The 27,501-nt window shown below is 43.5% G+C and overlaps 8 protein-coding genes across 21 annotated transcripts in view; 5 read left to right on the top strand and 3 right to left on the bottom strand.

Moving 5' to 3' along the window:
• The window catches only part of LOC108096951 (peripheral-type benzodiazepine receptor-associated protein 1), a 29,580-nt gene extending 15,826 nt beyond the window's left edge, over positions 1-13,754 (bottom strand). For 4 of the 11 annotated variants that reach the window (XM_017198954.2, XM_017198968.2, XM_017198990.1 and 1 more), the window contains exons 1-8: positions 13,374-13,754; positions 5,988-6,153; positions 5,385-5,483; positions 5,102-5,329; positions 3,405-3,528; positions 2,906-3,342; positions 662-1,178; positions 291-402 (exon numbers count right to left, since the gene is read on the bottom strand). In XM_017198954.2, coding sequence (XP_017054443.1) covers positions 291-402; positions 662-1,178; positions 2,906-3,342; positions 3,405-3,528; positions 5,102-5,329; positions 5,385-5,483; positions 5,988-6,153; positions 13,374-13,480 — 1,790 coding nt within the window. In that variant the 5' untranslated portion in view covers positions 13,481-13,754. Of the gene's footprint in view, positions 1-290; positions 403-661; positions 1,209-2,860; positions 3,343-3,404; positions 3,529-5,101; positions 5,330-5,384; positions 5,484-5,987; positions 6,154-12,706 lie in introns of all 11 variants that reach the window. The other 7 variants (XM_017198922.2, XM_017198939.2, XM_017198983.1 and 4 more) reach the window with 4 other exon arrangements.
• Positions 3,877-5,047, top strand: LOC108097019. The gene is given in 2 exon segments (XM_017199037.2): positions 3,877-4,353; positions 4,356-5,047. Coding segments are annotated over 2 exon segments (783 nt in total). The 5' UTR covers positions 3,877-3,983; the 3' UTR covers positions 4,769-5,047.
• Positions 13,755-14,455: 701 nt separating the features above from the next.
• LOC108097561 (programmed cell death protein 10) lies at positions 14,456-16,568 on the bottom strand. The gene is made up of 5 exons (XM_017199945.2): positions 16,295-16,568; positions 15,983-16,160; positions 15,787-15,919; positions 15,410-15,574; positions 14,456-15,022 (listed from the first exon to the last, which is right to left on the bottom strand). Exons 1-5 carry the CDS (start codon positions 16,358-16,360, stop codon positions 14,938-14,940), a joined length of 627 nt encoding a protein of 208 aa, XP_017055434.1. The 5' UTR covers positions 16,361-16,568; the 3' UTR covers positions 14,456-14,937.
• A 262-nt stretch (positions 16,569-16,830) lies between these two features.
• Positions 16,831-18,733, top strand: LOC108097551 (copper homeostasis protein cutC homolog). Of its 3 annotated transcripts, none has more exons than XM_017199923.2 (3): positions 16,831-18,174; positions 18,246-18,475; positions 18,526-18,733. In XM_017199923.2, the coding sequence occupies exon 1, from the start codon at positions 16,978-16,980 to the stop codon at positions 17,755-17,757; it is 780 nt and encodes a 259-aa protein (XP_017055412.1). In that variant the 5' UTR covers positions 16,831-16,977; the 3' UTR covers positions 17,758-18,174; positions 18,246-18,475; positions 18,526-18,733. The 3 variants fall into 3 exon arrangements, with proteins under 3 accessions (XP_017055412.1, XP_017055422.1, XP_017055402.1); XM_017199933.2 differs by having other exon boundaries at positions 18,228-18,475; XM_017199913.2 differs by having other exon boundaries at positions 16,831-18,179.
• A 259-nt stretch (positions 18,734-18,992) lies between these two features.
• Positions 18,993-21,151, top strand: LOC108097543 (coiled-coil domain-containing protein 149). Its single transcript, XM_017199900.2, has 6 exons — positions 18,993-19,226; positions 19,288-19,872; positions 19,926-20,033; positions 20,121-20,208; positions 20,260-20,398; positions 20,457-21,151. Exons 1-6 carry the CDS (start codon positions 19,161-19,163, stop codon positions 21,025-21,027), a joined length of 1,557 nt encoding a protein of 518 aa, XP_017055389.1. The 5' UTR covers positions 18,993-19,160; the 3' UTR covers positions 21,028-21,151.
• Positions 21,152-21,325: 174 nt separating this feature from the next.
• On the top strand, positions 21,326-25,177 carry LOC108097214 (colorectal mutant cancer protein). 2 transcript variants are annotated; one of them, XM_017199365.1, is made up of 6 exons: positions 21,326-21,850; positions 22,513-22,762; positions 22,820-23,292; positions 23,348-23,649; positions 23,713-24,423; positions 24,514-25,177. In XM_017199365.1, the coding sequence occupies exons 1-6, from the start codon at positions 21,563-21,565 to the stop codon at positions 24,644-24,646; spliced, it is 2,157 nt and encodes a 718-aa protein (XP_017054854.1). In that variant the 5' UTR covers positions 21,326-21,562; the 3' UTR covers positions 24,647-25,177. The 2 variants fall into 2 exon arrangements, with proteins under 2 accessions (XP_017054854.1, XP_017054864.1); XM_017199375.2 differs by lacking the exon at positions 21,326-21,850 and adding an exon at positions 22,273-22,446.
• Positions 25,178-25,265: 88 nt separating this feature from the next.
• Positions 25,266-26,401, top strand: LOC108097252 (aprataxin and PNK-like factor). Its single transcript, XM_017199437.2, has 3 exons — positions 25,266-25,814; positions 25,870-26,033; positions 26,088-26,401. Exons 1-3 carry the CDS (start codon positions 25,369-25,371, stop codon positions 26,303-26,305), a joined length of 828 nt encoding a protein of 275 aa, XP_017054926.1. The 5' UTR covers positions 25,266-25,368; the 3' UTR covers positions 26,306-26,401.
• LOC108097243 (translin-associated protein X) lies at positions 26,302-27,491 on the bottom strand. The gene is made up of 2 exons (XM_017199424.2): positions 26,661-27,491; positions 26,302-26,601 (listed from the first exon to the last, which is right to left on the bottom strand). Exons 1-2 carry the CDS (start codon positions 27,377-27,379, stop codon positions 26,418-26,420), a joined length of 903 nt encoding a protein of 300 aa, XP_017054913.1. The 5' UTR covers positions 27,380-27,491; the 3' UTR covers positions 26,302-26,417.
• Between the last annotated feature and the right edge of the window lie 10 nt (positions 27,492-27,501).

Here is a 27,501-nt window from a genome sequence, read left to right as displayed (position 1 = left end):
TAATTTTAACATTGCGTATACGAGCTGTGGTACATCCCAATGATATTTTACAAATGTGTGCCTATTTTTAGGATGCTATTAGGAAAGTGTTGAAATTTTTGTAGAAATTTGTTTTCGCAATTAGCCCGAGTTTAAGCGAAATGAATATGCTATTGAATGAATATTATTAAATGAAAATATGTAAATTTGTTTCTTCGATAATAACTATCTTATCTTTTGCAATTGAATTTGGGGATGTATATAAGGAAATGGCTATAAGTATTGTTTAACAAACAACTAGGAATACTTACTCTGGAGGATCGTAGGGAAATCTGGCTATGAACACACAGCAGCGGCCTTTTCCAGGAATATCGAGCATATCCACTTGCGGTTCGCTGGCTCCATTTAGACCATGATTGCGAGCTGTTTATAAAAGGATGGGTAAATATGATTTATTAAGAGAATATAAGTGATATTTATCAAATTGATTTTCTTTATACAATTGCAATTTAATGATAAATAATTGGTTTTAACTTAAAAATAATTTTCTGATTACTTATAATTATTTCATAGCATACTTTTATGCTCTTTTTAAGGAATTTATAAATACTAATAGTTTATTATCATTAAATTGACGTTTTTTGTAAACATTTTAATTAGCATTATAATTTTCAATACTCACTGTCCAAATCGAGGGCACCCAGCGCCAGGCCGCCGCGGTTGTGCATCATGGAGACGCTGAGGCCGTCGGCGAACTCGTCCAGTCCCCAATTGCTGGGCGGGATGGGGGAGCAGGGCGAGCTGCGGTTGTACCGCGTCAGCGGAATGTCGATCTCGTCCAGCATCTTCATCTTGGACGCCTGTCGCAGGGCGGCCGCGGTGAAAGGATACGAGGCGCTCGAGGCGACGTCCAGGAACGGTGGCCCATAGGAGCTGCCCAGTCCACCGGCTCCTCCGCCGCCACTTAGTCCGTACAGCGAGGTGGCTCCGGTGATGCCACCGGTACCGGGTCCTCCCACCCCCAAGCCGCCTAAGCCGGCGGCACCCAGGAGAGCACCGGTGTCCAGGAGGCCCAGGTTGGCCATCGAGGGATGCGTCAGCGAGGAGGCGCCACCGCCGGCGCCCAAGGCCGAGTAACTGGTCGAGCCGCCGGGCGGCAGATTATGCGAGTTGAGTGACAGGAGGGGCATGGTTGTGCTCTGCAAATTGTACAGTTGTATTGTTCCGCGCTTCTCGATTTTCATTTCGATTTTCGAATTTCGAGTTTCAGTTGCCATTTGTGTTTCGTGTGTTTTTGTGTGGAATTTTGGATTTTTTGTTGTTTTTTTTTCAAGAATTTACAGGGTATTTTATGGTGTGTTGTTGTTTTTTTGTACAGGTGTCGTTACACAGACATAGGATCACACACACACACACAGATACAGATGCAGACATACACAGAGATCGATATATTTTAAGATCGTAATCGATGTTATCGATGTTACCATCGTCATTAAATGCGGAGAACAAAGAGAGAAAGAGAGAGAAAGGGAAGACAGAGAAAGCACATAAAACGGAAAGAGAGATCACAGGATACACGTTTATTCGGCTGCGAATTTGAAAACGCATCTAGAAGAACGTCTTAAAAGGTCATCTATGCATGAACAATTGAGCATGTTGGTGGTGAACTGATTTTCGGCTGGTCATGAGTGGTTTGGTTTGGTTTGGTTTGCTTATTGTAACTGCAATGAACTGAAGCCGTTTCCAAAGCGAGGTTTCATGGTTATCAGGGGCGGACGCAGGGGGGTGTCCGGGGGTCCGGACCCCCCCAAAATCTCAGACTTTTTCAAATTTCCTTACAGCACACGGCTTTTCAACCATAAAAACTAAAATTTTTTTGGTCGGACCCCCCCAAAAGAACAAATTTTTTGATCGGACCCACCCAAACGTAAAAATTTTTGATCGGACCCCCCAAACAACAAAAATTTTTCGATCGGACCCCCCCCAAAATTTTTTTTTGCGTCCGCCCCTGATGGTTATGCAACACTGCTAGCATCCAATCATCACCATCAAAAACGTTTATCAACAAGTAACGGAAAGCTTTCAAATGTAACTCCTTTAAAAGATATATGGATACATAGTATGCATGTTTATTGTATGTCTGTAAATGCAGTAAATGTGTGTGTACACTCTGTTTAATATTTAGTGAACCATGGAAAAGGAGATCCAATTTTAAAATGCAATCTTTCCAAAAAGGTTCTAAAGATATTAAACAAGTTTTTGACTACAAAGTTTTGGTTTAATATATGGGTAGATAAATGTCAATTTAAGTGAATTATGATAGATAATACAAGCAAAATGTTCATCAAAGATATTCCAAATCTCTCCTTAATGTTAACTTAGTGATTGAACAATGAAAGTGATGAAATTTCTAGCATGCCAGTGAAAGCGAAAGGAAATGTTAACAGGCAGTTGAAAATCAGATTCAAATTCACAAACGATCTATTTCTGAAATGTGGGTGTGTGTGATTTCGTGTTGTGTGAGGGTGGGTGGGGTTTTTCCAGTGGGTGGCTTGTGGCTCTGTGGGTGTGTGAATGTTTATTTTCATCAGTAATGAGACTACAACAAAACGCAATGCGTGAGCTTTACACAAAACGGCCGGCGGCTGCAGCATCGACGATCAACGAACTATATACGCTATATGCTATGTGGATACTAAGAACGGATCGAATTTACATATATATATTTTACATTAAACGTATAAACGCATAGCATTTCTTATTTTTTTGGCTAGATGTGGCAAGCTTGAAAGCAAATCGGCAGCGGTTTTATTTTCATTTTTTTTTTTTGCTGTGGTTGCTGTTGTTCGTAGTTCATTGCGATTGAAAATAGTTGGTTTACCTGACTTAATGCCGTCGGCATAGCCTTCATCGTGTGAATATTTACCGGCAGGGGTGGAATGCCAGTGATTCCACTAGTTCCGCTCAGCAGCTTCTCCACGGACGTTTGTCCACCGCCGTACTGCATCGACTGGATGGCATGGCTGCTCAGACTCGACGATATGCCGCTGATTGAGTTGGGCACCAGTGCCGATATGGATGATAGGCCCCCTCCCCCCATTCCCACGCCCACTCCTCCCCCGACCACGCCCCCCGATCCGACGGAGGAGGAGGCGGCGGCAGCGGCAGCGGCAGCAGCGGCGGTCACGCTATGCGAGCCCAGGCTGGTGCCGCTCAGGCTGGTGCTGGCGCCTCCGTTGGGCAGCGTGGAGGCCAGCGATTGCGGCAGGCTGGAGTAGCCGGAGGACAAGGCCGAGACGGCCCCGCCCCCACCGCCGCCCCCTAAAACGGCCCTTTTGTAACGGTTCAGTTCTTCTTCGAGTTCTGCGATAATAAGTTTCATCAGTTATCTATTCAAATACATTTTATCTGAAAGGAGTACTTACCACTCTTTGATATGGTTCTAAATTCGCTATTTACCGTGCTCAACATGGAACTGGGCGGCAATGCTGACATGCTGGCGCTGGCCGACGTGCGAGGCTGCTCCAGTTCGGCCAGCACGCGATTATCCTGCGGGAGAAAAAAGGATAACAAAGGTTTGAGTCTTTAATGTGCAGACCATACAAAAAAAAACAGTTTACTTGCCCTAAAAAAATATATATATATTTTCAATAAAATACTTGAACAACTTCTAATACAAAAATAATTTTTTAGTTAAAGTTTTTCTTTTATGACATTTTTTTACGAAGGCAGATATTTAAATCAGAATCCAATTAATCCTTGATTTAATATTTTACTTAACTATACTTATATTTGTTTATCAGAACTCTTTCTGTATTGCCTATTTTTCTAAATAACATTTTCTTGTAAATATCATATTAACTTATAAGAATTTCTTAACCTAAATTCCAGTAGGCTTTCCCTGATTAGCAACCAAACCTTTCCTCAACTGGCCTTGACAAGTCCGACGGCCAAGTTAAAACCGAAAAAAATCCAAATTCGACGTAAGCGATCGGCTTGTCAAGATGGACAGTGTTTGGTACTGCGGACCCGCAGACGTGCTGATCAAGAAGGCCAAGGACATGTCCCTCAGCCTCGGAGAATTGGAGGCGAGGACGGATGCATTACTGATCGACGCGGAGGGTGTGGATCAGGACTTGGTCAACTGTCGCAAGTTCCGCGAGGAGCAGCTGCTGAAATACCTAACCGAAAACAACACCGACGAAGAGCAGATGCAGATGCTGCGTGACAACGCGGAACTAAAGGAAACCGCCAGTGAATTTCACCAGGGAATCGCTCTGATTAGTGAGAAGTACCGACAGCACAGCGAGAACGAAATGTTCATCAATAGCTATCAGTTGAGGGATCGCTACTTGGAGGGACTAACGCAAGTTGTAAAGAGCAGGATGCTCGGATCGAGCAGATGTTGGAGTTCATGAAGCTAACCGCCGATTTGGAGGATCGATCCAGTGACGACAACCAGAACATCATTCGAAAACTAGCTGGGGAAAACGAGCAGATGCGCCGTCAGTTGCAAATCAGCAGTGGCGAGCAGCTTTTCCGCCAGGGAGCACTCGAATCCAGCGAGTCCAGCACTCAGTTTGAATCCAACGATCCAGGAACATCGAAAACCAAGAGCTTCGCTAGCTTGGAGAGCTTTCTGTCCTGCCTCTCGCAGGAAATCGTCGATGATGATGACTGCTCCTCCACCAATTCGCTGGTCAGTCAGTTCGAGGTGAACCTCTTCATCGAGGAGGCCTTGACCGAGAATCCCGAGGAAGCATCTCCCATTCAAATGAACCAGGAATGAACAACATTCACACCACCTCAAACACACATTAAACACACTGCTTCCATTTAAACATTCTAGATTGAAGATTAATTTTGATTAAAACTTAGCTTGACTTTGAAACAAATTATAATTCGGGATGTGAACTTACAGTTGTCAAGAGGGATTCTACAACGTATTCCCCACCCGAAATATAATTTAATTCGAAGCTACACTTCCTCGACGCTATTTGCTGTTGATACCTGCTGCTGTTTGTAAACCAACTTGTCACTTTCATAAATATCTGTGTAGTATTTTAAACTGATTTTCCAGTTTACTTGGTTCCGAAAAGACTGGATTTTCGATATAGTTTACCTGCTCAATCTTTGCCATTATGATATCAATCTCGGAGCCTTGGTCCTGGTGACTGATTGTCGGTGCCCAAGTGACGGTGGAGCTGCTGGCCGATGTAGGAATGGTTGCGCCGGCTCCGGATGAAACGCCTCCCATTCCGGAGCAGACCGAACGGGACGCCTGTTTGGCCTTCAACGCCGAGGTCAGTTCGATTTGCAGCTCCTCGCAGCGCACATTTTCCAGCGCAACCTGGCAATATAACTATGAACAGAGGGAAGGAGTATTGAATTTGGTTTGAAGTCACCTTCTTCTCGAGTTCCCGGGCCCTCGACTGCAGGTTCTCCACCGCCTCGGCATCGGGACGAGCGCTCCCGCTCAGATTGCGGATTTGTGCCAGGGTTTCCTAGGAAGAAATATGGAATTTGCAAACTTAAAATATGTAGTAATCAAACATAAGCTAACCAATATAAAGTGATCAAATATTAACAACCTTATTACGTTTTGTATATAATTCCATTGAATAGTGAAATGGAATAATAGAAGCCATGTGTTCTTCACTGTTAAAATCAATAATCCTTATAACTTAAATGAGAAATTACAAATAAAACTAGAAATAGTTATTACCAATGTTTAAAAAGTTCATCTTTACATATTATTTAAATATACTATAAACATATTTTATATTATTTTTTTCTTCTGGTTTTCAAATTTTCCATAATTAAATGTCACGATTTATAATGGAATGTAGATAAAGTTGTCATTTAATTGCTAGTTAAATATAATCGTTTAAATGTTTGATTTGTAATCTCATTAAAGTTATTCAACTTACTCAACTTTTTAAGTATATTAAATTAATGTACTATATTTAAGTTGTATATAAGATTATTGTGCTACAAAGGACACTCACCTGATGCGCCCGCTCGATCTCGGTGCGCCGCATCTCGGCGTCGCGCAGCTGCAGGCTGAGGGCGTCGAGCATTCCGTTGGGGGCGGTGCCAGCGGCCACGGCAGCGGCCGCCGACTGATGGTGGTGCATCGACTCGTACGGCATGCTGTGGCTGCCCCTCGGACGACTGCAATGGTAACGATAATCGGACATCAGAATGGGGCCAGAAAATCTGCAGCACGCCGAATGGTCAAACGATCGAACGGCCGAATAGCCGAACTGCCGAACTGCCAAACTGCCGAACTGCCGCTGAGCCAGGACTACAGAACGAGGGAACAGAACTACATTTGTCTCCTATAAATAGTTGCTGTTTTTATTATCCTTCTCGGCTTGGCTTTCTTATTTATTCATGGTGCTGCCTGGTGAGAGTGGAAATAGGTCAGCTGCCTGGCTTTTCGTCCGCCAGCGGCACGCACGTGTCCTTGTGGGTCACTGTGGTGTGTTGTGTTGTGTTGTGCTGTGTGTGTTGCTGTGTTGTGTGGCGAACTTTGAACTTTGGGTTAATTGCCTGCCTGACCGTATTTATTGTCCACGCACAGCCCAAAAAGGCTGAGATTGTTTGGCACTCTGCTCATTTGAATGCTTATCTCTGCTCGTTTAGCTTTGCCATCTCTCAATTTGCAACTGCAAATGGTCAAAGCCTTAACTTATGCTATCTGCTTAATTTGTCAGCATATTTATTAAAACTCTTAGCCTCAATCGCTCTAAAATGACTTTCAATTTGCTCGCCAACCGACTAATAAATACGAACTGAGGCAAACACAACATTACGCATACGCCACCGAAACCGTTTAAAGACAGTTGCATTACTCATACGCCACCCTTGCGCGCTGAGACAATGAGAGGCGCCAGTTTGTCTAGACGGCGGCAAGACCAGATATAGTTATCAGCATCGATTCAAATCGAGGGGTAAATGCAAAGTGAAACGAGCTGGAAGGCCGTTTTCTACTAAAGCAATTTGCGCTTTTCCATAACTGAACTGAAACCTTAATCCAATCATTAAATGCAGGATATATAAAATTGAAATCCATTTACCGTAGCTGCGCTGCATCGATAAATTGTTATTAATACATCAAAGCTCGCATCCGTCGGAAGCCACTGCACCACCCATCACCCACTGCTGCACCACCACCTCCTCGGTGGTGGTGGGCTGTCAATGCCACTGTTTATAGGGACCGATGGCTGGGCTGCCTGACATTTAAAAGCTATGACAGCGTTTATCCACTGCCGATGATGATGATGCTGCCTGCTATTGCTGCCTTGTTGTGGCTGTTCTTGTTGTTCTTGTTGTAGTTGCTTTTGGTTTTGGCTTCGGTGTCGGTATCAGTGTTGCTGTTGCAGTTAGTGTTGGTGGTGCCCCGCCCCTGTGGGCGGTTGCATGACAGCATATAGCCGGAGCCGAACGGAAGTCTTTGGCATTTGCAATACGCCCTTCCGGTTTCAGGCACTGCCCACCACGCCATTTCAATGGCAACTTCAAAAGGCAGATGAGCACCTTGTTGCACTGATACCCGCACACAGGTTTAATCCTTCATTACTAGCCACAATCTCATGGTATACACCATTAAAACCATATTTTATAGACGGAAGTCTTAAAAACAACATTTTCAAGTTTTAGATGACACCATTGCAAAGAATTTCAAGTTATAAAGCGTAAAGTTTGACTTATGAACATATATTTTTATACAACCTGTTAATTTGTATGTTCTACTTAACCGATTTTCAGAACAGGTTGCAAATGTAGGTCATTTATCTACTTTAAATTACTATATTGTGCCCAAACAAATTCAATAAATTTAAACACAATATGTGTACAAATTTGATAGCCACTTTTTTCTCTTACTAACTTTCGGTTCCGAGAAGGGCCTAAAAGAGAGGGGAGATTCGATTTTATATTCCAGGCGAGCCACAATCACAGTAATTATCTTGTTAACTGACAATCATAGCGACTTGATGTCCTGTCATTTCACTTTGCGCTAAGCACTATGCACTGCTATACACCATAAATATTAAGTACTCACTGACACAACTGCAGTGCAGCTCGACTCGGTTGTGAATGTGAGAGGGAAATGGGAAATGCGAACTGGAAAAAGAAAAGCGATGGCAAAAGCACAGCCACTAGTTGCTGTTATGCACAGTACATTAGTGTGCGTGTGTGTGTGTGTTACAACTGCAACAACAAGTAGAAGCATATTTGCCCTACTACTGTTACTGTTACTTTGCCGCTGTTAATGGCTCTTTTCAACCTCACGGTTGAGCGACAGAGACAGCCCTGTGTAACTGTGCGAGGGAGTCGGCTATAAATACTGCGGGAGAGCCTGTGAGAAAATGTCCCCTCAGAGAGAGAGAGAGAGAGACAGACCGAGAGAAAGTGTGAGCCGGAGTTCGCGCATGACTTAAGCATTTAACAGCGCTGGTGCTCCTCTCCACTGTTAACTTTCAACTGTTAGATGTAACAGTCAGTGTGGCCATGTTTGCCGTGTGTGGGTGTGCGTATCCTTGTGTGGGTGTTCATGTGGGCCGCAGGATTTTTTAATTATGATGAAGCGCATTGCAAGCATTTCGCAATTGAAGTAGATGTGGGCGCAAGGCCTTTGTTGATGTTGGTAGTAAACGTACACCGAAAGAAAACTTTTAAGTATATAAAAATTATTTTAAAACTTTTCACTGATTAAAAACCCCCTAAAATGGTAGCCAAATATGATATATTATTAAAGTACTTTGGAGACAACATTTAAAGGTATACATCTGTTTCTAGGTTGCCGAAAAGTAGGCAATGCAATTTCAAATCTAAGCTAATCATGAACACCTATGGTTCTAATCGTAGATGTTTATAATTATTTATTGAGGTAATTTAGTTTAGTTTTATTGCAATGTTTAGATTTCTTTATAAGGGATGCTATTTGGTTTTCTTCTGTGTACAAGTGAGTTTTTGCTCAGTTCTTTTCACATATTCGGCGGGTCCTTTGTCCGGCAGTATCCTCAGATTGCTATCCGGCCGCTGTCATTTCCTTGTTTGCCTTTAAACACAACATCAGCCCAAGCCACTTGCGACTTCGTCCGTGTTCCCTTAACCCTCCGCCGCCCAACCGCCGCTAGTGTCTGTCTGTGCCTGTCGGTGACTATTTTAGGCGCCCCACCGCCAGCCGCACACTTTCGGGAGCTTGAACAGTGCTTGGCACCATTTATCTCCACAGACACACACACACTCCCCACACACACTCCATCGCGCACACACACGAACGCACAAACTGACAGCAGCCTACGTCACAGGCGACTTTGTTTGCCAGCCTCTCAAATACAGTGAAAAATTAAAGCCACCATCAATTAATTATCCTCCTGTTAAAGGCCACTTTGTCAAACCATTAACAAATCGTGCGCTCTTTTGCTCTGAACAGTCATCTCCTAAGTTGTTGGATTTGTGAAATTAATAATTTAAGACAGTTTTTAATCACAAGTTTAGCCACTCAAGTTAAAGTTTTTGAATGGAATACCAACTACAATATTGAAAGAAGATATTATAAGTTGTTAAACTATTTTTTTCCATAATTATTGTTGTTAAGCTCGAAACATAGCAAATGTTTCATAGTGTCGACACTAAATTATGCTATAAATTGAAGCTATGGTTTGCAGTCCTGCATTTGCCTAATGTGCTAAAGGGAAATGAAGCGATCTAGTTAACAATTAAACATTAAACAAAACATACAACATTAAAAACATTAAACATTTAACGCCACCCCAGTGAACATTTCGAGAAGAAGACGTCGATGTCTGTGGCCGCTGTGAGGAGGCTTGAAATTTTAATGAGTTCTTAAAGTGCAGATTAGCCCGAGCCGTAGACTGCGCACCAGGCAGGAGGTCCTCTCAGGAGGACGAGGCCCACCAAACCACCAGAAACTGGGTTGCGGCCTGGCGCTGCTTTACACTCTATTAACCCACATTCTGGCCAAAGTCGTTGCGGCCATCGGAGTAAATTAAATGGAAAATTCCCATTCACTCGGAACTGAGCCACGTTATCTAAGAGGGGGCGGCAAAGGGAAAAGGGGAGGGGCGCCACCTCAGTATCTTTATTTCGCACAACGAGGCGTATGCGTAATTTCATACCCAAATATCAGGCGACAAGTGAAATATGCAAAAACTGGTAATTAAAACAATATTTGGTGACTTTTCGCGGCAGCAAAAAAAAAAGAAACGAAAAAGTCTGGCCAACTTTTGTTGGCTGCAAACTACCACAAACTAATTTAAAAACTTTGTTGCGTTTTTAGGTTTTTGGCGCGCCAACTTTGATTTACTTCAAAATGAAGTTTCCTGAAAGCCGGCAAACCAAAAAAAAAACCGGAGAACAAAAGTTGCGACTGCAAAATAGCAATTTCCACCTTGTATGTTGACAGACAAGTTGGCGAAGAAAAGCAATTAATTAGCATCTGGCTTTCGGCTGCTTTGAGTAAGTCACAGAAAATGGAAAAGTTCGCTACATAAAGCTAATGTTAACTTTATATTTCTCAGCTAAGATCGGAGAATGTTTAAAGTCACCCATTTGCCAGCGACTCGATGTTATAATGAGCTCTCGTTCAATTAATTGAATGCTCACACACTCGAGCCGAGTGAAGCACATAACAATTAAGTGCTTCTAATTGCAGCAATTACAGCCGAGGAAGCCAACGGCCAACAGCCATTGCCAACAATTACATGCATAAATAGTCGCACATAATGCCGTCAAAGTACTCGAGCCTATGACGAGTGGCAAGTTCTAAAAATAACACTGCGAACAGAGGAAACTTTTTAAAGTCAAGCAATTACATTTAAGATGTTGGAAAAGTTCATTATCCTGCTGCTGGCATGACCTCAATCGCAGAGCCAAGGAAAAAAGCGGAACCAGAACACGAGCACAAAAACTATCTCGCCTATTTATAACAAGCTGCTCATACACACACATACACACATACACACTCACAAAGGCACAACTATAGTCACACGAATTTCGTCGCTTCTGGCTCACGAGTACCTACTATAGAAGAAAAAAAACCATAGCACAGTTATGGGATGAAGGGGCTTGAACCGGGAAATGGGAAGTGGAAAATGGAAAAGTGGGGGCTATCCAAGTGCGGAAATCTCATGGTCGCAGCTTGGCTGGCAGCCCAGCATATAAATTATTGAATGATTGCCATATGTCAAAATTGGCCAAATTCTACGATTAATCCTGAGCGAAAAAACCAATAAAATTTTGTTGGTCTTTCTTTTTGTCGAGTAACCATTTGTATTTAAATTGACGAAATTTTTATGTTTCATGTTTTAAATTTATTGTTAGCTCTTGAATAAAGCCCACATCTTAAAACCTTTTTATATAATAGTTTACATTATTCCGAGATTGTATAAGGATGTACTATATGTATCTCTTCCAATTCAACGTTTCTAGCACACGCTTTAATTCCGGAATAAGCCCGGTAATTTGTGGCAACCTAGATTGCCGTTTGGCAGAGCTAAATATCTCCAAATAAATTGGTCTAAGAGCAGAGATACACACGAAAGCATTTTTTTGGGTAAGAAGAAATTTTAGCATACTAACTTCAGTGATTAAACCTATGTAGCCACTAATACAAATTTAAATAAAAAAAATCTTGTATAAAGAGAAAATTAAAGAGCAACAGTTGCAATGATTGTAAGCATAAGACCATCAAGCAACGATTTCAACAAAAATAAGGACGTTGACATAGGTTACGTTTTCTGTAGGTCAAAAAAATTTGGCACAGCCGCAAGCCATTCAATTGAAGACATTTTATATTTGTATTTATATATCATTTTATACTTAATAAATAATATGAAAGCAAAAACGGAGTGCCTCGACTATTGGTTCCCCTTACTCTAATAATAATTCCAATATTCTAGCCCTTACAGTCTTGACGTTCATAAAAAAAGACGGCCATAAATTTTATGGGGTCAAAATTCCTTTCTTTTAACTATCATCACTTTTTTAACAAATACGGTGAAGTACAAATTTAAGCATTTGACTAAGATGCGGATCGTATTTAACGTATTTAAATGGAAGGGAACTTAGTAATATTAAGTTTAGACCTTCCAAAGCCTTGAATTCATATCGATCGTTTTGCGTTAAGTACCCGCACCGTATGCCCGGCTTTCAGCGCGTGACTTTAGATCATTGCAGCGGAAACTAAGACCAGCGGTCCATAAATATAAACAGAACGCCTGGGTAACAACAACAGGGCCCAAAATGAAACGTCAATCAGGAGCGAAGGGCAAGGGGAAATGTAGTTTACGGGCAGCACTAACATATACACCTACACAGGCGAAACTCCAAAACGGAGAAAGGTAACGGTAACCGCATGCCCGCTCTTAGATGTACATATGTATGTTTGGCTGTGATGGGTTTACGACGTATATGTAATATCTGTGTTACGCACGCAGCAGCAGCAGCAGCAGCAAACAACTTTAACACTGTTGTTGCGCAGGCTGTGGCAAGTGTGAAAACCGCCCCCAGAGCCAAAAAGTGGGACTTTTCTTCTGCCGCTGCTGCTACTGCTGCTGCTGGAAGCTTATGAATATGAAACGTTCACAGAGACACACACGTATATACATACGTATGCTGCTCCTGCCGTTATACCATTTGAATTGGTATTGGTGCTGCTCCAGTTTCGCTGGCCATTTACATCTACTTTACTTACTTGCCTCTCGCTCTTTGTGTTTCTCAAAGTGTGCGTGTGAGTGTGTGTGTGTGCGCGCCGTTTTATGCCAGAATGCAGTTGATTTTCACCTATTTCCCGATATCTCGATTTTATTTATTCATTTTTCTGTATAATTTTCGGTTTCATTCAGCGTTTCGCTTTGCCTTGGTATTAGAGCGATTAACCGCATTTGCATATTGTATATGCATCAGCATGTGGGTGGTTGTACGAATGTGTATTGGCATGTGTATATGTGTGGGAGAGTGTAGTTTTACGTTGGCTGCTCTTTTTTTTCTTCATCGATATGCTTACACTTTTACTTTTCACTACTGGCCCACCATTTTTTTCCCCGGAATTATATCTTATTGGGTCTTTCACTGCACTCGCGGCGAGTTTTTCGTTGTTTGGCGAGAAAATTGAATTTTCACGCAGCAGCGGTGCTGTTGGGAAAACATTTGGTGTACAGCGAAATTTTTCGTGAGCTCGCTCGCTCGCATAACGGCTCTTTTTTTTCAGCTTGCGCAAAAAGTATTTGCCAAACGATTTTTACACTTTTTTTTGGTTTAGAATTTGCGAAATTGATTCGGTTTTGGAAGCACTGGTTTTCTTAATTTTGTTTGGAATTATATTTTTTTGGTGGCGAAGGGGTTTTGAACGGGCTGCGAACCTTTTTTGCTGCTTGTGCTGCTGCTTCTTGCTCGCTGCTGCTGCTACTTTTTCAGGTCGCCTGTTTTCCTCTTCCACGTTTGCGCTGGGAAATTCACATAAATGCATAGAGTTTACACTAGGCTACGTAGGCTGTACATAATATCCGAAAAACGCGATCGGTTGCCTGCTACACTATATAGAAAAAAACTCCGCCTAGTTGTCCACTTTCTGTGGGTAGCAGTTGGGTCTCAGTGCGAAAACCGAAAACTGGGTCATCTCGGTCGCGCTACTCGGCTGGTTTGTACTCTGATTTCTACCCAACTGCCAGTTCGGTGCTCAGTGTGCCAGAGCGGAGTGGCCCAGTACCGAGAACAGAACTCGGAACACAGTGCCCACTGGTTCCCAGTGTGCGGGGAATCGATTTTTCTGCCGAATGACACTGAAAAACGGGTAATTTTCTCCCGCTCACGCGCTCCTTTGGGGTTGCAAGTGGCCAAATTCCTGCTCTGGCGCTGTTAGTTGGGGGTTTACTATTACTTTCAACTGTTATCTGTTAACAGAGCCCTGCTGGCACCATGTGCTTTCAAATCTCTCTTTTTTATTTATTCGCAGGTGCCTCAGGAATTACTTTAGGTTTGAAATGTTAAATGTTATATGATGAGCATTCAAATCACAACTTTGAACCATTTGTGGGAAAGTCTATACTTTCAAACTTAAAAAAAAACTTTATTTATTTATTTTTCTTTTATTTAATTTTACCATTACTTATTTCAATAAAAATAAATCCAGAAAACATAAGGGTTAACTCTTTCGCAAAAAATCTAAAACAAGGTTTTTCAGTTTGGAATATAAATACATTTATTTGTCATTTTTTTTCGCTATGTCTACATTATGAGTTTGTTGCCATTTTTTTTGTATAGTGTTTGTTTTTTATTTAACATTTTTTAAATAAAATATTTTGTTTCTCCATCCAGTTGATAGTGCTGTCGGCTACTAATGTCTTTCGCTTTCGTATTTTTGTAATCAAACATATCATTAAGTAAATGATTATTATTTATAGTATATAAATTTCAAACTCTAACAATTAAAAACAGTTAAAAATTTAAGTGTCTTCCGTTTTTGTTTTTATTCTCCCCGTAGTACATACATTTCCTGTTTCTCGTTTTGTCACTAATTTTAAATTTATTCGTAGGCGCTTTCTCCTAAACAAAAACAAACTAGCCGATGTTGTTGTTAACAGAAAAAGAATGAATTATTTACAATAAATTGTAAACGATAAAGAAACTCTCGCACACATCGTCTCGATAAATAGTTGCTCACTAGTTAATTACAGTGCATAGGCTTCGCAGAATTTAGTGTCCGATTATTTGTTATACATATTTACGATGTAAATTATGCCTATTTATTTAGTTACAACAGATTTTCATTTACGTTCAAACATTTAACTTGGGCTGCATCGGGCGTTTGGGTATTTAAGTGTGTGTTCTCTCTTGGGTTTATTTGATTTGTGTGTGGTTAAATGGATATTTAAACGTAAAATTAAAATGCCACTAAAATTTGCCATAATTAAAGGATTTAATTCTCTACTCGCATTTACTCTTAACTGTCAGCATTATTTGATTCGTTTGCCGTATTAGAAAAAGTGCACTTATGAATACTGCATTCGGTCTGAAAATAGAGCAAATTAGATAATAAGCGGTTAGTCATTGAAAGCGATTCCTCGATGAAATATGGGCAAATAATTATATGATTTGGCCCCGATTGAACGAAAAGGTCAACTGTATAGGCCATTAGGGCCTAATCGAAGCAATTTGGCTGCGATTTACAATTTTAAAAAGGCGGCTCTATTGCTTAGCCCCCGCCCCAGTGAATCTCCGCCGCAAAATGATAAACCAAACAATGCCCGGAACGCCAATGGCATGACATCATCCATACGGTTGGCTCGAAACGATAAGAAACCAGATATGAGCCGATTAAAGAAACCGGCTATCTTTTCGTCGACGCGTATCGTGTGATAACACCCATGTAAATAGTAAATAAGCAGCTGACACTTACTGTCCTTCTTTGAAGTATTCCTTCAGCGTTGTGCTGAACTTCTTAGAATATTTGACAAACTCCTTTTTGCGCTGCTCCACAGCCTGCTTGCCCGTAACGCCCGGTATGAACGATCCGATCTCGTTGACCACATCGAGCAGTTTTTTTATGGCGCTGGCGATTTCCCTGTAATGTTGAAGATAAATGAGTTAGATTTAGTATCTTCCTTATTCTCTCTTTCCCTTTTTGTAGTAATGGTTTGAAAATTTTTTTAAAAGTTTTAGTGATCTTGGCAACTATTGGCCAATCTTCTTAGTCATCTTTTCATGGCCACTTAGATTACACTGCCTTTAAACCTTGGTTGACGAAGGTCATGTTTCTAAAGTAGAGATGCTTACTTGATGGTCTCGAGGAAGGTCTTCCTGTCGTTTATTTCGTCAGGGATGCGGCTGAGAATAACCTTGAGGGCCACGGACTTGCGGTTCAGCTCCTGGAAGGGCTCCTCCGTGCGAGTCAAGCGGTATTCATTGACTGTGGAAGGGGGAATTCTGAGTAAAAAGAGCTACGCTCAAAGGTGTTGGCGTGGCCACTTACGATCCGCTTCCGTAATGTTGCCCTGTAATCGGAGCACGGCCTCGTTTAGGTTTACGTTCAGATCGGCCCGCCGTACGATTGTGGCGACGAGGTCGTAGCAGAAGCCCGGATTATTCTGCTCCGACTTGAGGATGGCGGAGCGCAGAGACTGGGCAGCGCCAACGTCGCGTCGTTCGAGCTGCAAGTGCAAATGGGAAAAGCAATTACAATCCCAACGACCTTAGGTAAGGGTTTACGCAACAGCCCCGAATCTGACGGGGCTGAAGGGCTCGTTTCGGCTCGGTACGGAGCACCTGGGCCCGTTTCACCTACCTGGGAGAAAATGGGCCGCAGTATGACGGGCAGAACGAGAGACGTGGTTGGCTCGCCCATTGTCATTTCTAGGTAACTCCAAGTGCGCTTGGTCGTCTTCTACTGCTGCCTATGTGTCCTGTGCATGCTGCAGGGAACGACGCGCGATTCCACTTCCGTGCGTTGTACGTTTCTTCGCTGGCACGACCCTCGCAAATCAAATTAAAAAATTAACAAAAATTGTTCACAACAAAATGAGCACAGTGTTGTAGAGGTGGAGAAACATCGATGTCATTAATGTTTTCAAAACATCGGTAATATCGATGTTCGGCAGCGCTACATCGATAGATTCACGTCGTATTTTCATCGTTTTGTGCAGAAGAAATGAATACTAAATAAGTCCCGATGCAATTCAATAATGCTTTCGAATTTATTAATAATTGCCTAAATAAGTGATTTTGAATTTATGATTCGCACACTATGTCTCTTTTTGTTCTAAACAAAAAAATCAAAAATGTATTTTCCACTTTTTTTAATTACTCAATACTGAAAATGTACTTGTGTTTATTGATGTTGTATATTGTTCTTGACTGTAGACCACACGTGAACAGCTGATTGCTATCAACCGCGGTCCACCACTAGCAGAACTTGTCGAGGACTTTGTTTATATTTGTTTACCTGTGATTTTGTCAGTGAAAAGCTAAATGTCCAGCCACGATATTAAGTTAGAGGTCTGTGTGGACTCCATACGATCTGCGTTTGAAGCTGAGGCTGGCGGAGCTTCTCGGATCGAGCTCTGTTCGGCTTTGGGCGAAGGTGGCTTGACTCCCAGTGTTGGGACCCTGAAAACCCTAAAAGAGACGCTTACATTGCCCATTTTCTGCATGTTACGGCCCCGAAGAGGCACCGACTTTGTCTTCAGCGATGAGGAGATGTCCGCCGTACTCACGGACATGGAATTGCTACGGGAGAACGGCGCCGATGGATTTGTTTGGGGCTCCCTGAATCAGGATCGCAGCATCAATGTGGATCAGTGCCGGCAGGTGATGTTGGGCTCAGCAGGTCTTCCGGTGACATTTCACCGTGCCTTCGACCTCACTGACCAGAAATTCATGTACGAGAACGTGCAGTTGCTGCAGGAACTTGGCTTCAAGCGGCTATTGAGCAGCGGATTCCGACCCTCGGCCGCAGAAGGCGTTGATTGCCTGGCACAGCTGATAGCGAAGCACCACCGAGACTTTATTGTCATGCCTGGCGCTGGAATTAAGGTGTCCAACTTGGAGGAGATCCTCACGGTCAGCCGGTGCCTGGAGTTTCACGCTTCCGCAATGGATACCGCCAGCGAGGACTATGTGACGCCCACAACAACTCGCATGGAATGCGACGTTACCATGGGAAAACAGGATGTGGACCCGTACTACGGAACCAATGCCAACGTGGTGCGCAAAATGGTCACCATCGCAAATGCAATGAGCTCCCGCTAAAGATTTACTAGTTTTTAACCCTACCCTAAGTCCAATTTCATTCCCCGACTGGCTACACCCCTCGGTGTAGTCTATTTAATATGTATATAGCTTGTAACTACTTAAGTAGTCTTATCCATTAAACTCCAAATCCAAAAAAAAGCGAATCAGAAGGAAATTCGGTTAACATTGCACTCCAACGGAATGATTGTGGAAACTAATGAGAGTCCATCATCTCCAGAGCTGCGTTCTTTTGATCAAGAGCTGATCAGTGTTGAGAGTACATTGCACAAAATAGAAACTTACAGTCGAGAGCTAGATAAACATATACGTGGCATTAAGAAGCTGGCGGCCATCAATCGAATTCTAATAGCAGGGCTGCAAGACAATGAGCAAATTTTGATGTCGCTACTGCAGGAAAAACCCAAGGATAAAAAAGTAGGGTGAGAAAAATAGGTCGATTTAAAAGGTTCCTTGACTTTAAATAAAAGGAGGTGTCATCTTCGTAGGACTTGCAAGGTGACCAACATCAGTGAGTTATGTTGGACAAATTGCGAATCCCACATCTTGCCCCCAAACGAAAAACAGTCCAATGAGTTTTTGGATACGCATAGTGAACCCAATTTCCTACTAAGCTCACTTAAGAAAGACTTTGATCGGCAGAAAGGTGGTCAAGAGCCCAAAAAGGAGGTGTATCCATGTTCCAACATTAGTCAACAGCTCGAGATTGAGTTTAAAGGTACAAATAATCTTATAGCACTTTACCTTACTATCCATGAACTATTTCAGTTAAATGCATTTTAAAACTGGTAGAAGAATTGGACTTGACAAAAACGAATATTACAGATCTGAGATCAGTTTGCAGGAGAGTGATGGGTGCAATGCTCCAACGAAATAAGACCTGTTGTGAGCATAAAATTCTTAGGTCAAAATTTACGTTACTGTCCAAAAATCCCTATTTATCTCATCTTGAATAAACTTCAACTTCTAAATTTTAGTTCTTGTGAAAAAGTGTTTGTCGTGCTTTAAATTTAAAACAAGTTTCACTTTATAGAGTACTGCATAATAAATAAACTGAATTTTCATTAAAATAAAATACTTTTAATTAACTAAAAAACTTAAATTTTTTGATTTTTGTTGAATATAAACAATAGAGTTTTAAAATGGTGAAGATGTATAATTTCAAAAATAAATCGTTTTATCGATAAGAATCGAATTTAATAAGAATTGTAGCATACGCTGTGGGGCATACCGCGCAGGCGCCGATAAAATTGATTCACTCGAGCTGTGTGTTTGGCCAGAATGAAGTCCTTCGGGGCCGAGAAATTGTGATACAGCTGGCTCCAGACAGCCCCCAATTTCCATTCACTGTCAATGTCAACATCTGAAGCTCGGCATAAGGAAAACCAACTGAAGCATTCGGCATGGACTTGGAAGATGTGGCAAGTCACCACGGATTCGGTCAGCATATGGCCACGTACAATGTGGAGGTGAGTTGAGACCGCACCACCCTTGAGCTTAATCAGTAAATAGAATGACCAACCCTTGCAGACCTCGGCGGTGCACAGAAAGCTGCAGAGCAAGGTGGAAGCACTGAGGATCCTGCGCCAGGAGTTGGAGCAGTTCCGCGTGGAGCGGGATCAGTACAAGCTGATGGCGGAAACCCTGCAGTTGCGATATTCGGCACTCAAGAGTAATAGTGAGCTCCTGGCCGTCGGCGGATGTGGAGCTCTGAGCGAGAACTCCAGCCTGGCTGCTTTACTTCATGAGACGCGAGAGCAAAACCTTAAGCTGAGTACAGAGGTAGAAGCCCTAAGGCAGCGATTAAATGAACTCCAGGGTGACATGGAACTTCTTCGCGAAACGGAAGCCAGCAACAAAACAAGGGTGCAGGCAATGGCCACAGAAAATGCCGCCCGCAACAAGGATGAGCTGCAATGGCGCCGGGAACGGGCCAACTTCATCTGCCACCTAGAGGGACTCAAGAAACGGAATGCCCAACTGGCATTCGACCTGAAGGCGGTCATCGATGAGAAGGAGGAACTCATCACCGAGCGGGATGCCTACAAGTGCAAGGCACACCGCCTCAATCATGAGCTTTTTGTGGCGCTCAGGGCCAAGAAAACGCACCCGAGAGTAAGTTAGAAGAGAGGTTGAGAGATCCATTTAATTCTCCTTGGTTTTTTCAGCTCCTTGACATCGATGGCGTGTTGCTGGAGAACAAGTACCTGCATGAACGTGTCAAGATCCAAGACAGCGAATTGGAACTGACCAAACAGAGCATAACGAAGTACAAGGTAATATTTTCAGAGTTGGCCGAACAAAAAAGGGCACAAGAATGTCTTGATTTTATTGTACTTATTTATATGTTGTTAAACATTCAGGCCATGTTAGATGCAAAACGGAAGAAGGGTATTGTTAAACTAGGAGGTGGCAGCACAAACGAAGACACAATACTAAGCCCCCGACAAGGTAAGTTTTAATTTGTTGGAATTGACCGATCTTAACATACTTTTCCCATAGTTAAAACAATTCTGGAGAGCGGTATTGATCTGCCGCAGAAAACTGAGAGCTTAAACGATCTAAAATCTTTATGTCTAGCTCTCCTAGACAACCTGAACGACAAAAACTTAGCCCTGTCCCATCAGAAGAAAACCAACAAGTAAAATCCCATGGTCTAAAAATTAATGTAAACAAATATTAATCTTTATATCCCACAGAATACTGGCTGGCAAGATGACTGAGCTGGAACAACGATGGCAACAGCTTCTTTCGGGAAACGAGGATATCGCCGAGAATCAGGAGGAGGACGAGGACTACGGCTATGCACCATCCCAGTTGCTTCTTAATGGTTATTGCGCCGCTATGGTTGATGATGCCGACATTTGCAGCACTCCGTCCAATGCCCCCGAAAACGAAGGCGACGCAAATACACCAGATCCCGCAGATACCGGAAACCACAAGTCAGCCGAAGTCCTGCACTCCGACGATGGAATGTCGTCGCTCTCGACCGAATCGGTGGATTCATCCGTCTATGGGGCGGATGTCCAACCAGATGACTTTCAGAAATCCTCTTCCGCCACAACGGACTCGGGGAACTGTGGTCTAAACAGCCGTTGCACGGGAACTCCGCGAATCTCCAGCGCTGTTGCCCGAGAAAGAATGGAGGATCTGAAGGACTTGCCGCCGCACCTGGCCACTCTTGTCCAGAAGGCACTCCACGAACTTGATATGCGGGACTATGAGGCTATGGTAACGATAAGGGCCGAGAATTTGGCTTCTATTCCTTAAAGAAATACTAGTTCAATCAAGGACTCCCCATTAAATAGATGGAACCATATCGCAGTGTTGACAAAAAGATATAATATATGTATATTTCCGCAACAGCGTACAATAAAAAGGTTTATTCACATGATTGATTTACGTCTATTTTTATTTTCCCAAAAATTATCTATGCACATTACAAGATTTCAGTTTTTGGAAAACGGCTAAGCTTAAATATTTAAATAACGCGCCCAATAAGCCAGTGTTATCGATTAATGATTGTAATGATATAGCGCAGGAAAACACTCCCACGCCTTTTCCAACACCTGTCTGGGTATACATTTTCTGATAAGAATGAAATCGCGACTGGCTAACATTATTATAAGTTTATGAATTAAAAATGCCTTAAGATACGTATCGGAAGTGCCATGTAGTGTTAACCCAGTGCCATATAGTGTGGGAATGGAGCACCAATCAAAAGCAATCACCAATAGGCCCAAACTAGGCCGATACTAGTCGCGAAAGGATTCCATCGCATCATCCGCCCATCACCATCACCAGAATGTCCAACGATGTGCAGGTGGCCCGGGTGGCAAAGATAGCCACCGATGTCCCTCGTCGCAATAGCAAGCAGCGGGAGTCCAGCGGTTTCCAGGGCAAGCACTCCGGCAGTGCGGCTGGCGAGGATTTCGAGTACGTCTTTGGGAGCATTTCGCCGAGGGGAGGGGGACCCATTGCCAGGCATCTGATGGGATCCTGCGAGCTAGACTCCCCGGAGCACACGCAACGAGACACCACTGAAAGCGACAACAACATCTCCAGCTGCTCCACGCTAGACATTGTCAACAAAGTGAGTGATGGGCTCTGCACAGAGAGAAAAACATTTCTAATATCCGGACGAACTCAAAAAGCTTAAAAATTTAATTAGCTTCTGATTCTTTATAAGTCATAAGTATTTATTTTACATATTTCATTTATATTTATTTTGCAAAACTTTTAATTAAAGTATAGCTTATTGTATATTGCTACTTTAGGCACAGGTTAATTTAATAAATCCTGCTAAATCATAAACACGGCAACATATTTTAAAACACCTTGTTTTTCATATTTGTATTACTTCTTAACGAGAAATGCCGTTCGAAAATCCCAACTTTTCTAAGTGTTGCACTTGAGGGGGTCTTGAAATTCGGTTGCCGTCCAGTGCGCAGCTGCGTGTCGAAGGCTGAGGGTCAACCTGCAGCGGAGGAGAGCGCGGATGCACCCGCGGTCGGATGACGACGTAATCGCCAGTCAAAATTTTCCACTGGACCAATGATTTCGGAGCAACTGCTGCCGCGCAGCCTGAGCTGCCTGTGCTGCAGCGACACGCCATCGGTGCCCAGCGACAAGCGCCGGAGCTGGGAGTATACACTGATGGCCCATCCGCTGGCCAGGCGACCCATAAACGTGACGACCCCAAGGCTAGCCCCTAGAAACTTCTAATTTGCCTCTTTCCCTTCGATTCTCCTTCAGGTTGAGCAACTGTCGGTGCAGCAACTGGAGAACCGGGTGCGGGATCTAACCCAACGTCTTCAGCAGGCGGAAAGACAACTCACCGAGAGCAACTCAGAGCGGGAGATATGCCACAAGCGGTTGGAGGTGGTCAGCCAGGCCCACGAGTGCCGCATCACCGAGATGCACTGCGTCATTGCGGAGTTGAGCAAGAAACTGCGCAGCAAACAGGATCACATCATCATGGAGGAACAGGAGCCCGAGGGAAGTGGTTAGTAGAGTCTTTAAGTGTATCAACGAATTGTTTAATCCCTTAAACTGTTTTTAGAACTAAGCTATCAGGAGGGTTCTGTGTACAACTCTGAGGTAAATCTCACCAATCCCGATGCCGAGTGCCAGACCGAACCGCTAGAGGACTTCGAGGGCGCCTGCAGCACCACCAGCGTAGGCAACATTGACCGCAAGCCACCGGAACTGAGCCACAAGGGACAAGTGGAGGCTCTGCAGGAGGAAGTGCTGCACTTGAGGGCTCAGATTGCCTTGCTTCAGGCGGAGATTTCCACCAAGGATGCTGCTATAGTGGAGGAGCAGACCAAAGTCGCCTTTTTCGGCTGCGAAACGGAGGTTAACGAGTGCGGCCAACACCTCAACGATCTGAATGCTTGCGTTTCCTTGACCAGCCCACAGAAACGAGTTCCCGCCGTGCCGAAAATGGCGGAGCGGGTGAGATTGCGGTGTGCCAGCAAACATGAATCTAGTAAAGATCCGTCTCCCGAACAGCAAACTTCATTAAGTAACGAGGTGAGCTGACTTCATTTTTTCTCAAAAACCTATTATTAATCTTCTTCTTTTTAAGCACATTAATCTGGTGGAGCATTTGGTGTGTGAACTGAAGGAGCAGAACCTTTTTATGGAAAGCTTTATGGAGCCCATGCAACTAAGCAAGGAATTGGAGCGAATTCAGCGACGAGTGGAACACTTGGAGATGCGCAACACCATGCTGGCTTTGACTCTGGATGAATGCAAAGAGCACACAGAACACCTTTATCTTCTTTGTGGAAAATACGAGTCCAACGCGGTGGCCCTCCAACTGGCGCTTAACTGCAGCGATCGCGCCATAGAAGCTTACGATGTAATGCTTGCTCTGTTAGAAAGCAAGTAAGTCCGAGCATGATGTTATCCACTTAAAATGCTCTTTTCTATATAAATTTTCTTTTTTAGATTGGCTCTTCTGGGGGAGAAATCAGCGGCTGCTGAGGAGAGCCGTCGATCGGTGGAAGCGGTGGCCAGACATTTACTAGCTCGTCTGGACAGCGAAAAGAACGTGTGTGAGAATAGTTTGGGACCGTGGCAGCACAACATTAATCTAGGCCCTGAAGATGCCCCCAAGACTGGCCGTTCCTGGTGTCCCGACGACGATAACCGCCTACGCTATCATGTCTCCAAGCTGAAGGGGCGACGCTCCAGTGTTCAGCACACCATTGTCAGTCTAGAATCTCCCTTTAGCGACATATACGAAAAGAAACGTTTGGCTTTGGAGAAAGAGCAAGAGTTACGCGATGATGACAAAAAGTCTCCAATCGACTTGGAAACGGCCGTGATCATGCAGGAGCTGCTCGAACTGCGAGACGCGAATCTTCAGCTTAAGACAAAGATGGATGAGGCTGAGCAGGAACGGCAGAACGCCAACGAGCGGGTGGGAATACTCCACGAAGCCTTAAAGCAGCTGCAGGCCAGCAACCGAGTTTCCTACTCGGAAGCGGAGCACGCAGCCCTCACAGAGCAGCAGCTGGTCGAGGCTTTGACTCGGGAAACTGAGCTGAAGAGTCGCATCCAAACGTTGCTGGCCAATGTCACCGCCTCGCAGAAGGCTTCCGATGAGAAGTACGAGCAACTGCATCAAAATGTGCGCGAGCTACAGAAGTCCAACCAGTAAGTTTTCATTAAAGTCGATACTTATATTTAGATACTTTTAAAGTAAACCTCAACATGTTATATTAAATGTTGGTTCTTTTCTTCTAGCAATCTGGGACAAATGTTGGAGCACAACAAACGCAAGTATCAGCTTCGCGTGCGAAAGCTGGAGCAGAAAATCGTTGACCTACGGCTGGACCACGAACAAGGCCACAATCATGTTCCTGAGACGACGCTGTAGGTGTAAGAACGTGCATGACGGATATTAAGGAAAACTGAGAAAAAGGGTGGTGGTGCGGGCGCGCTTGTTACATATCCCGCAAAAGATCTTTTCCTCTCGATCATATCGCTTATTTTACCTTCAACGCAATGCCCATCGAAATCGGAGGCACACGCCCAGAAGTAAATCTTGAATCCGACATGACCAAGACAGTATCACGAATGTGCCATGCTACTAACTTGCAGCCGGCTGGGGTTGGGGCTTTGTCCTTTCCCCGCTCATCAGTCTGCAGCAACTACATACTCTAAAACATACATATTCAGAGGTGCCATGAGCAAGGCTCCAACCTATCCAGATATCCGTGGAATTGGAGTATTCGTCTCTGGACCACAAGCAATTACATATACACACATACGACTAGGCAAACTAAGGAGTTACTCACGACGCATACACGGGATCCTATATTTATACAATGTATTCGCATTTTGCTTGTTATATGAATTCAATATGTATTTAAAATTGTACAAATTATAACATGTCTACTGAAACTAATTGGAGTTTGAAATAATGAGTTTGAAACTGGCGCCAATAAATTATCGGTGCATAAAAGTAACGGAAAAATTGCCTATCAAGCTGGGTTACCCATTCCTATATCGCGGTTAAGTGTTGCAAACTACAAAAACCAGAAGGGTTCTTGTGAAATATAAATGTTTTGAAATTTAAAGTGAAAAATTTTATTGAAAATGAGTTCCTTGGAAGAAAACAGCGTGGATACAACAGCAGAGGCAGACAGCGGATTGGAAGCAGAAAATGGCATCAAAAGAAAATCTCCTGAGGAAGCTTCGAACAATTGCGACGCAAATGGTGATGTTGAAAACAGCCCAAGCAAGCGCTTAAAATCGGATGAACCAACGCCATCTATCAAAACCGAACCAAATCCTGATACTCCCGTTAGCGTTAAAGCAGAGCCAGTTGATGAGGACACAGAAGAGGCTGAACCCGCTGTTGAAGCCACCACAAGTGATCCACTGATTCAGGTTAAAGCAGAGCCTGCAGCTAATGGAGACTTACCTGCAGCGCGGGTGGTTAAAACGGAACCGACCCGTTCTAATGAAGTGGCGACAGCTGATTCTTCGGTCTCATCGAGCAGCACTAGAATTTCTTGTCGTTTTGGTATCCGTTGTTACAGGTAAACCAAATTTTAATATTCATTTCTGCAAATCAGTTTCCGTTTTCAATTCCAGGCGAAATCCAGTACACCGGAGTGCAGAAGCTCACCCGGGTGATTCGGACTATCGCCGACCCGACTTTCCAGAACCCCCCTTAGGAACTCCTGCTTGTCCTTTCGGCAACGCCTGTTATCGACGCAATCCTGTTCATTTTCAAGAGCACTCTCACCCCGCGGATTGTAAGTAGGATGCTTTCATTGCTCCGTCTTCAAGTTGGCCTAAGGCTTCGTTAGTCAATTCCGCGCAGAACATTCGGAATCGTTTGCGTCAGCGACAGAATCGTCAGACACCTGATGATGACGAGGACTTTGGGTCGGATGAGGAGGAGGATCCTTTTGGAGGTGACAATGACAACGACGCTGACTATCGTCCAGGCGCAGATATTGACGAAGATGAGGATGATGAGCTAGAATTTGAAAGCCAGCGCATAAACAATGATGAATACGATTAGAATTATACATTAACTTTATTTGTAAACATAGTATTTAAGTTCAATTTTCCAAATAATGGGTTTAATATATGTATATGTTTCTTTGTTGAAAACTTATTTCTATAAAATTTTATTAGTAGAATCCTTCATCCACATCCTCTGCTGGTTTCTGGTCAAAAGTGGCGCCCCATTTGGCAGCTTCTCCACCCCGAACCTTCACATTGTAGCAGACATTCTCGGCCTTGAGAACGCTCTGCCTCATTGTGGTGATCTTGCGCCACAGTTCCCGAGCTCTCTGACAGTTCAGACTAATGTAGCTGTGGGAGAAGAAGACTTTAATAATCCAGTACATTTTGGGGAAAACCACTTTAATTACCCAGTATAAAAGTGCTGCAAGGTCTTGCAGGTTTCCAAGCAAGTGTCGGTATCACCGCTGCCAAGCGAATTAATGCAACGGCGCATCAGTTCACCAGTAAGATCGGATAGTCCCAGAATATACTCAGTGGGGTCTACGAAGAACTGAAACTTCTTTGGGATTTCATCCTCCGTGAGAGCCGCAACCTCCACTTCTTCGCCTTCAGTTGATGCGCCCTTGAGCTTGCTGGTCTCCTCGACGTACTGCATCACCGCCTGGATGGCCTGCCAGTCGGAGACGCTCTTGACCTCTTTTTCGCCTTCGCCGTCCTCATAGCAAAGGTACTCCATGTAGGTGTACGCCTCGATAAACTCTTGTAACCCCGGTGAGTAAGCGGCACGGAACTGGTAGACATCCTGATCACGCAGCTCCAGAGCGACTGCTTTAAAGTTGACTTCTATTAGTTTAGTTAGCCGCTGACGTGCCTCCTCTAGGACTTTCTCTTTGTTCTGTTTACGCGAATCGATGGAGTGCAACAGGAAGATGATCCGCTTGGACTCTATGGTGATGTCGCGACTCAACTTGACGATCCTTTCGTGGCGATCGTGTTTCATAGTCAGTTCATTAGAATAGTTGCGAAAAGCCTGAACAATGGGATTTTCCTCATCCAGTTGCGCCACCGGCGTTTGCCGCTTCCTGGGTGCATTGTTCCGGTGCACAGCACTTCCGTTTCTTGGCATGGTAAAAAGTAAAGTTGACTTTTTTCAAACAAATTTTAGTGAGCTACTATTTTATGTTTTTTCGCTTGAGATCTTTTTGTAAACAATTTTTTGTCGGCTTTCTTAAGTGTTGGGAAACGCTA

Source organism: Drosophila ficusphila, unplaced genomic scaffold (assembly GCF_018152265.1).
Source record: "Drosophila ficusphila isolate 14025-0441.05 unplaced genomic scaffold, ASM1815226v1 contig_791, whole genome shotgun sequence".
NCBI lineage: Eukaryota > Metazoa > Arthropoda > Insecta > Diptera > Drosophilidae > Drosophila > Drosophila ficusphila.
Note: the sequence above shows the minus strand (reverse complement) of the source record. Positions and strands in the feature narration are given on the sequence as shown.

What these genes read in the sequence shown, in the direction of transcription:
- LOC108097561 (XM_017199945.2), bottom strand. Translation starts at nt 16,360, where the DNA reads ATGACAATGGGCGAGCCAACCACGTCTCTCGTTCTGCCCGTCATACTG. An exon ending in CAACATTACGGAAGCGGATC is followed by an intron (nt 15,920 to 15,982) that starts GTAAGTGGCCAC and finishes CCCCTTCCACAG; the next exon opens with TCAATGAATACCGCTTGACT. An exon ending in GAATACTTCAAAGAAGGACA is followed by an intron (nt 15,023 to 15,409) that starts GTAAGTGTCAGC and finishes CTCTATTTTCAG; the next exon opens with ACCGAATGCAGTATTCATAA.
- LOC108097551 (XM_017199923.2), top strand. Translation starts at nt 16,978, where the DNA reads ATGTCCAGCCACGATATTAAGTTAGAGGTCTGTGTGGACTCCATACGA.
- LOC108097543 (XM_017199900.2), top strand. Translation starts at nt 19,161, where the DNA reads ATGGACTTGGAAGATGTGGCAAGTCACCACGGATTCGGTCAGCATATG. An exon ending in TGGCCACGTACAATGTGGAG is followed by an intron (nt 19,227 to 19,287) that starts GTGAGTTGAGAC and finishes CAACCCTTGCAG; the next exon opens with ACCTCGGCGGTGCACAGAAA. An exon ending in AGAGCATAACGAAGTACAAG is followed by an intron (nt 20,034 to 20,120) that starts GTAATATTTTCA and finishes TTAAACATTCAG; the next exon opens with GCCATGTTAGATGCAAAACG.
- LOC108097214 (XM_017199365.1), top strand. Translation starts at nt 21,563, where the DNA reads ATGTCCAACGATGTGCAGGTGGCCCGGGTGGCAAAGATAGCCACCGAT. An exon ending in CGCTAGACATTGTCAACAAA is followed by an intron (nt 21,851 to 22,512) that starts GTGAGTGATGGG and finishes ATTCTCCTTCAG; the next exon opens with GTTGAGCAACTGTCGGTGCA. An exon ending in ACAGGAGCCCGAGGGAAGTG is followed by an intron (nt 22,763 to 22,819) that starts GTTAGTAGAGTC and finishes AACTGTTTTTAG; the next exon opens with AACTAAGCTATCAGGAGGGT.
- LOC108097252 (XM_017199437.2), top strand. Translation starts at nt 25,369, where the DNA reads ATGAGTTCCTTGGAAGAAAACAGCGTGGATACAACAGCAGAGGCAGAC. An exon ending in TTTGGTATCCGTTGTTACAG is followed by an intron (nt 25,815 to 25,869) that starts GTAAACCAAATT and finishes TTTCAATTCCAG; the next exon opens with GCGAAATCCAGTACACCGGA. An exon ending in GCACTCTCACCCCGCGGATT is followed by an intron (nt 26,034 to 26,087) that starts GTAAGTAGGATG and finishes AGGCTTCGTTAG; the next exon opens with TCAATTCCGCGCAGAACATT.
- LOC108097243 (XM_017199424.2), bottom strand. Translation starts at nt 27,379, where the DNA reads ATGCCAAGAAACGGAAGTGCTGTGCACCGGAACAATGCACCCAGGAAG. An exon ending in TTGCAGCACTTTTATACTGG is followed by an intron (nt 26,602 to 26,660) that starts GTAATTAAAGTG and finishes CTTCTCCCACAG; the next exon opens with CTACATTAGTCTGAACTGTC.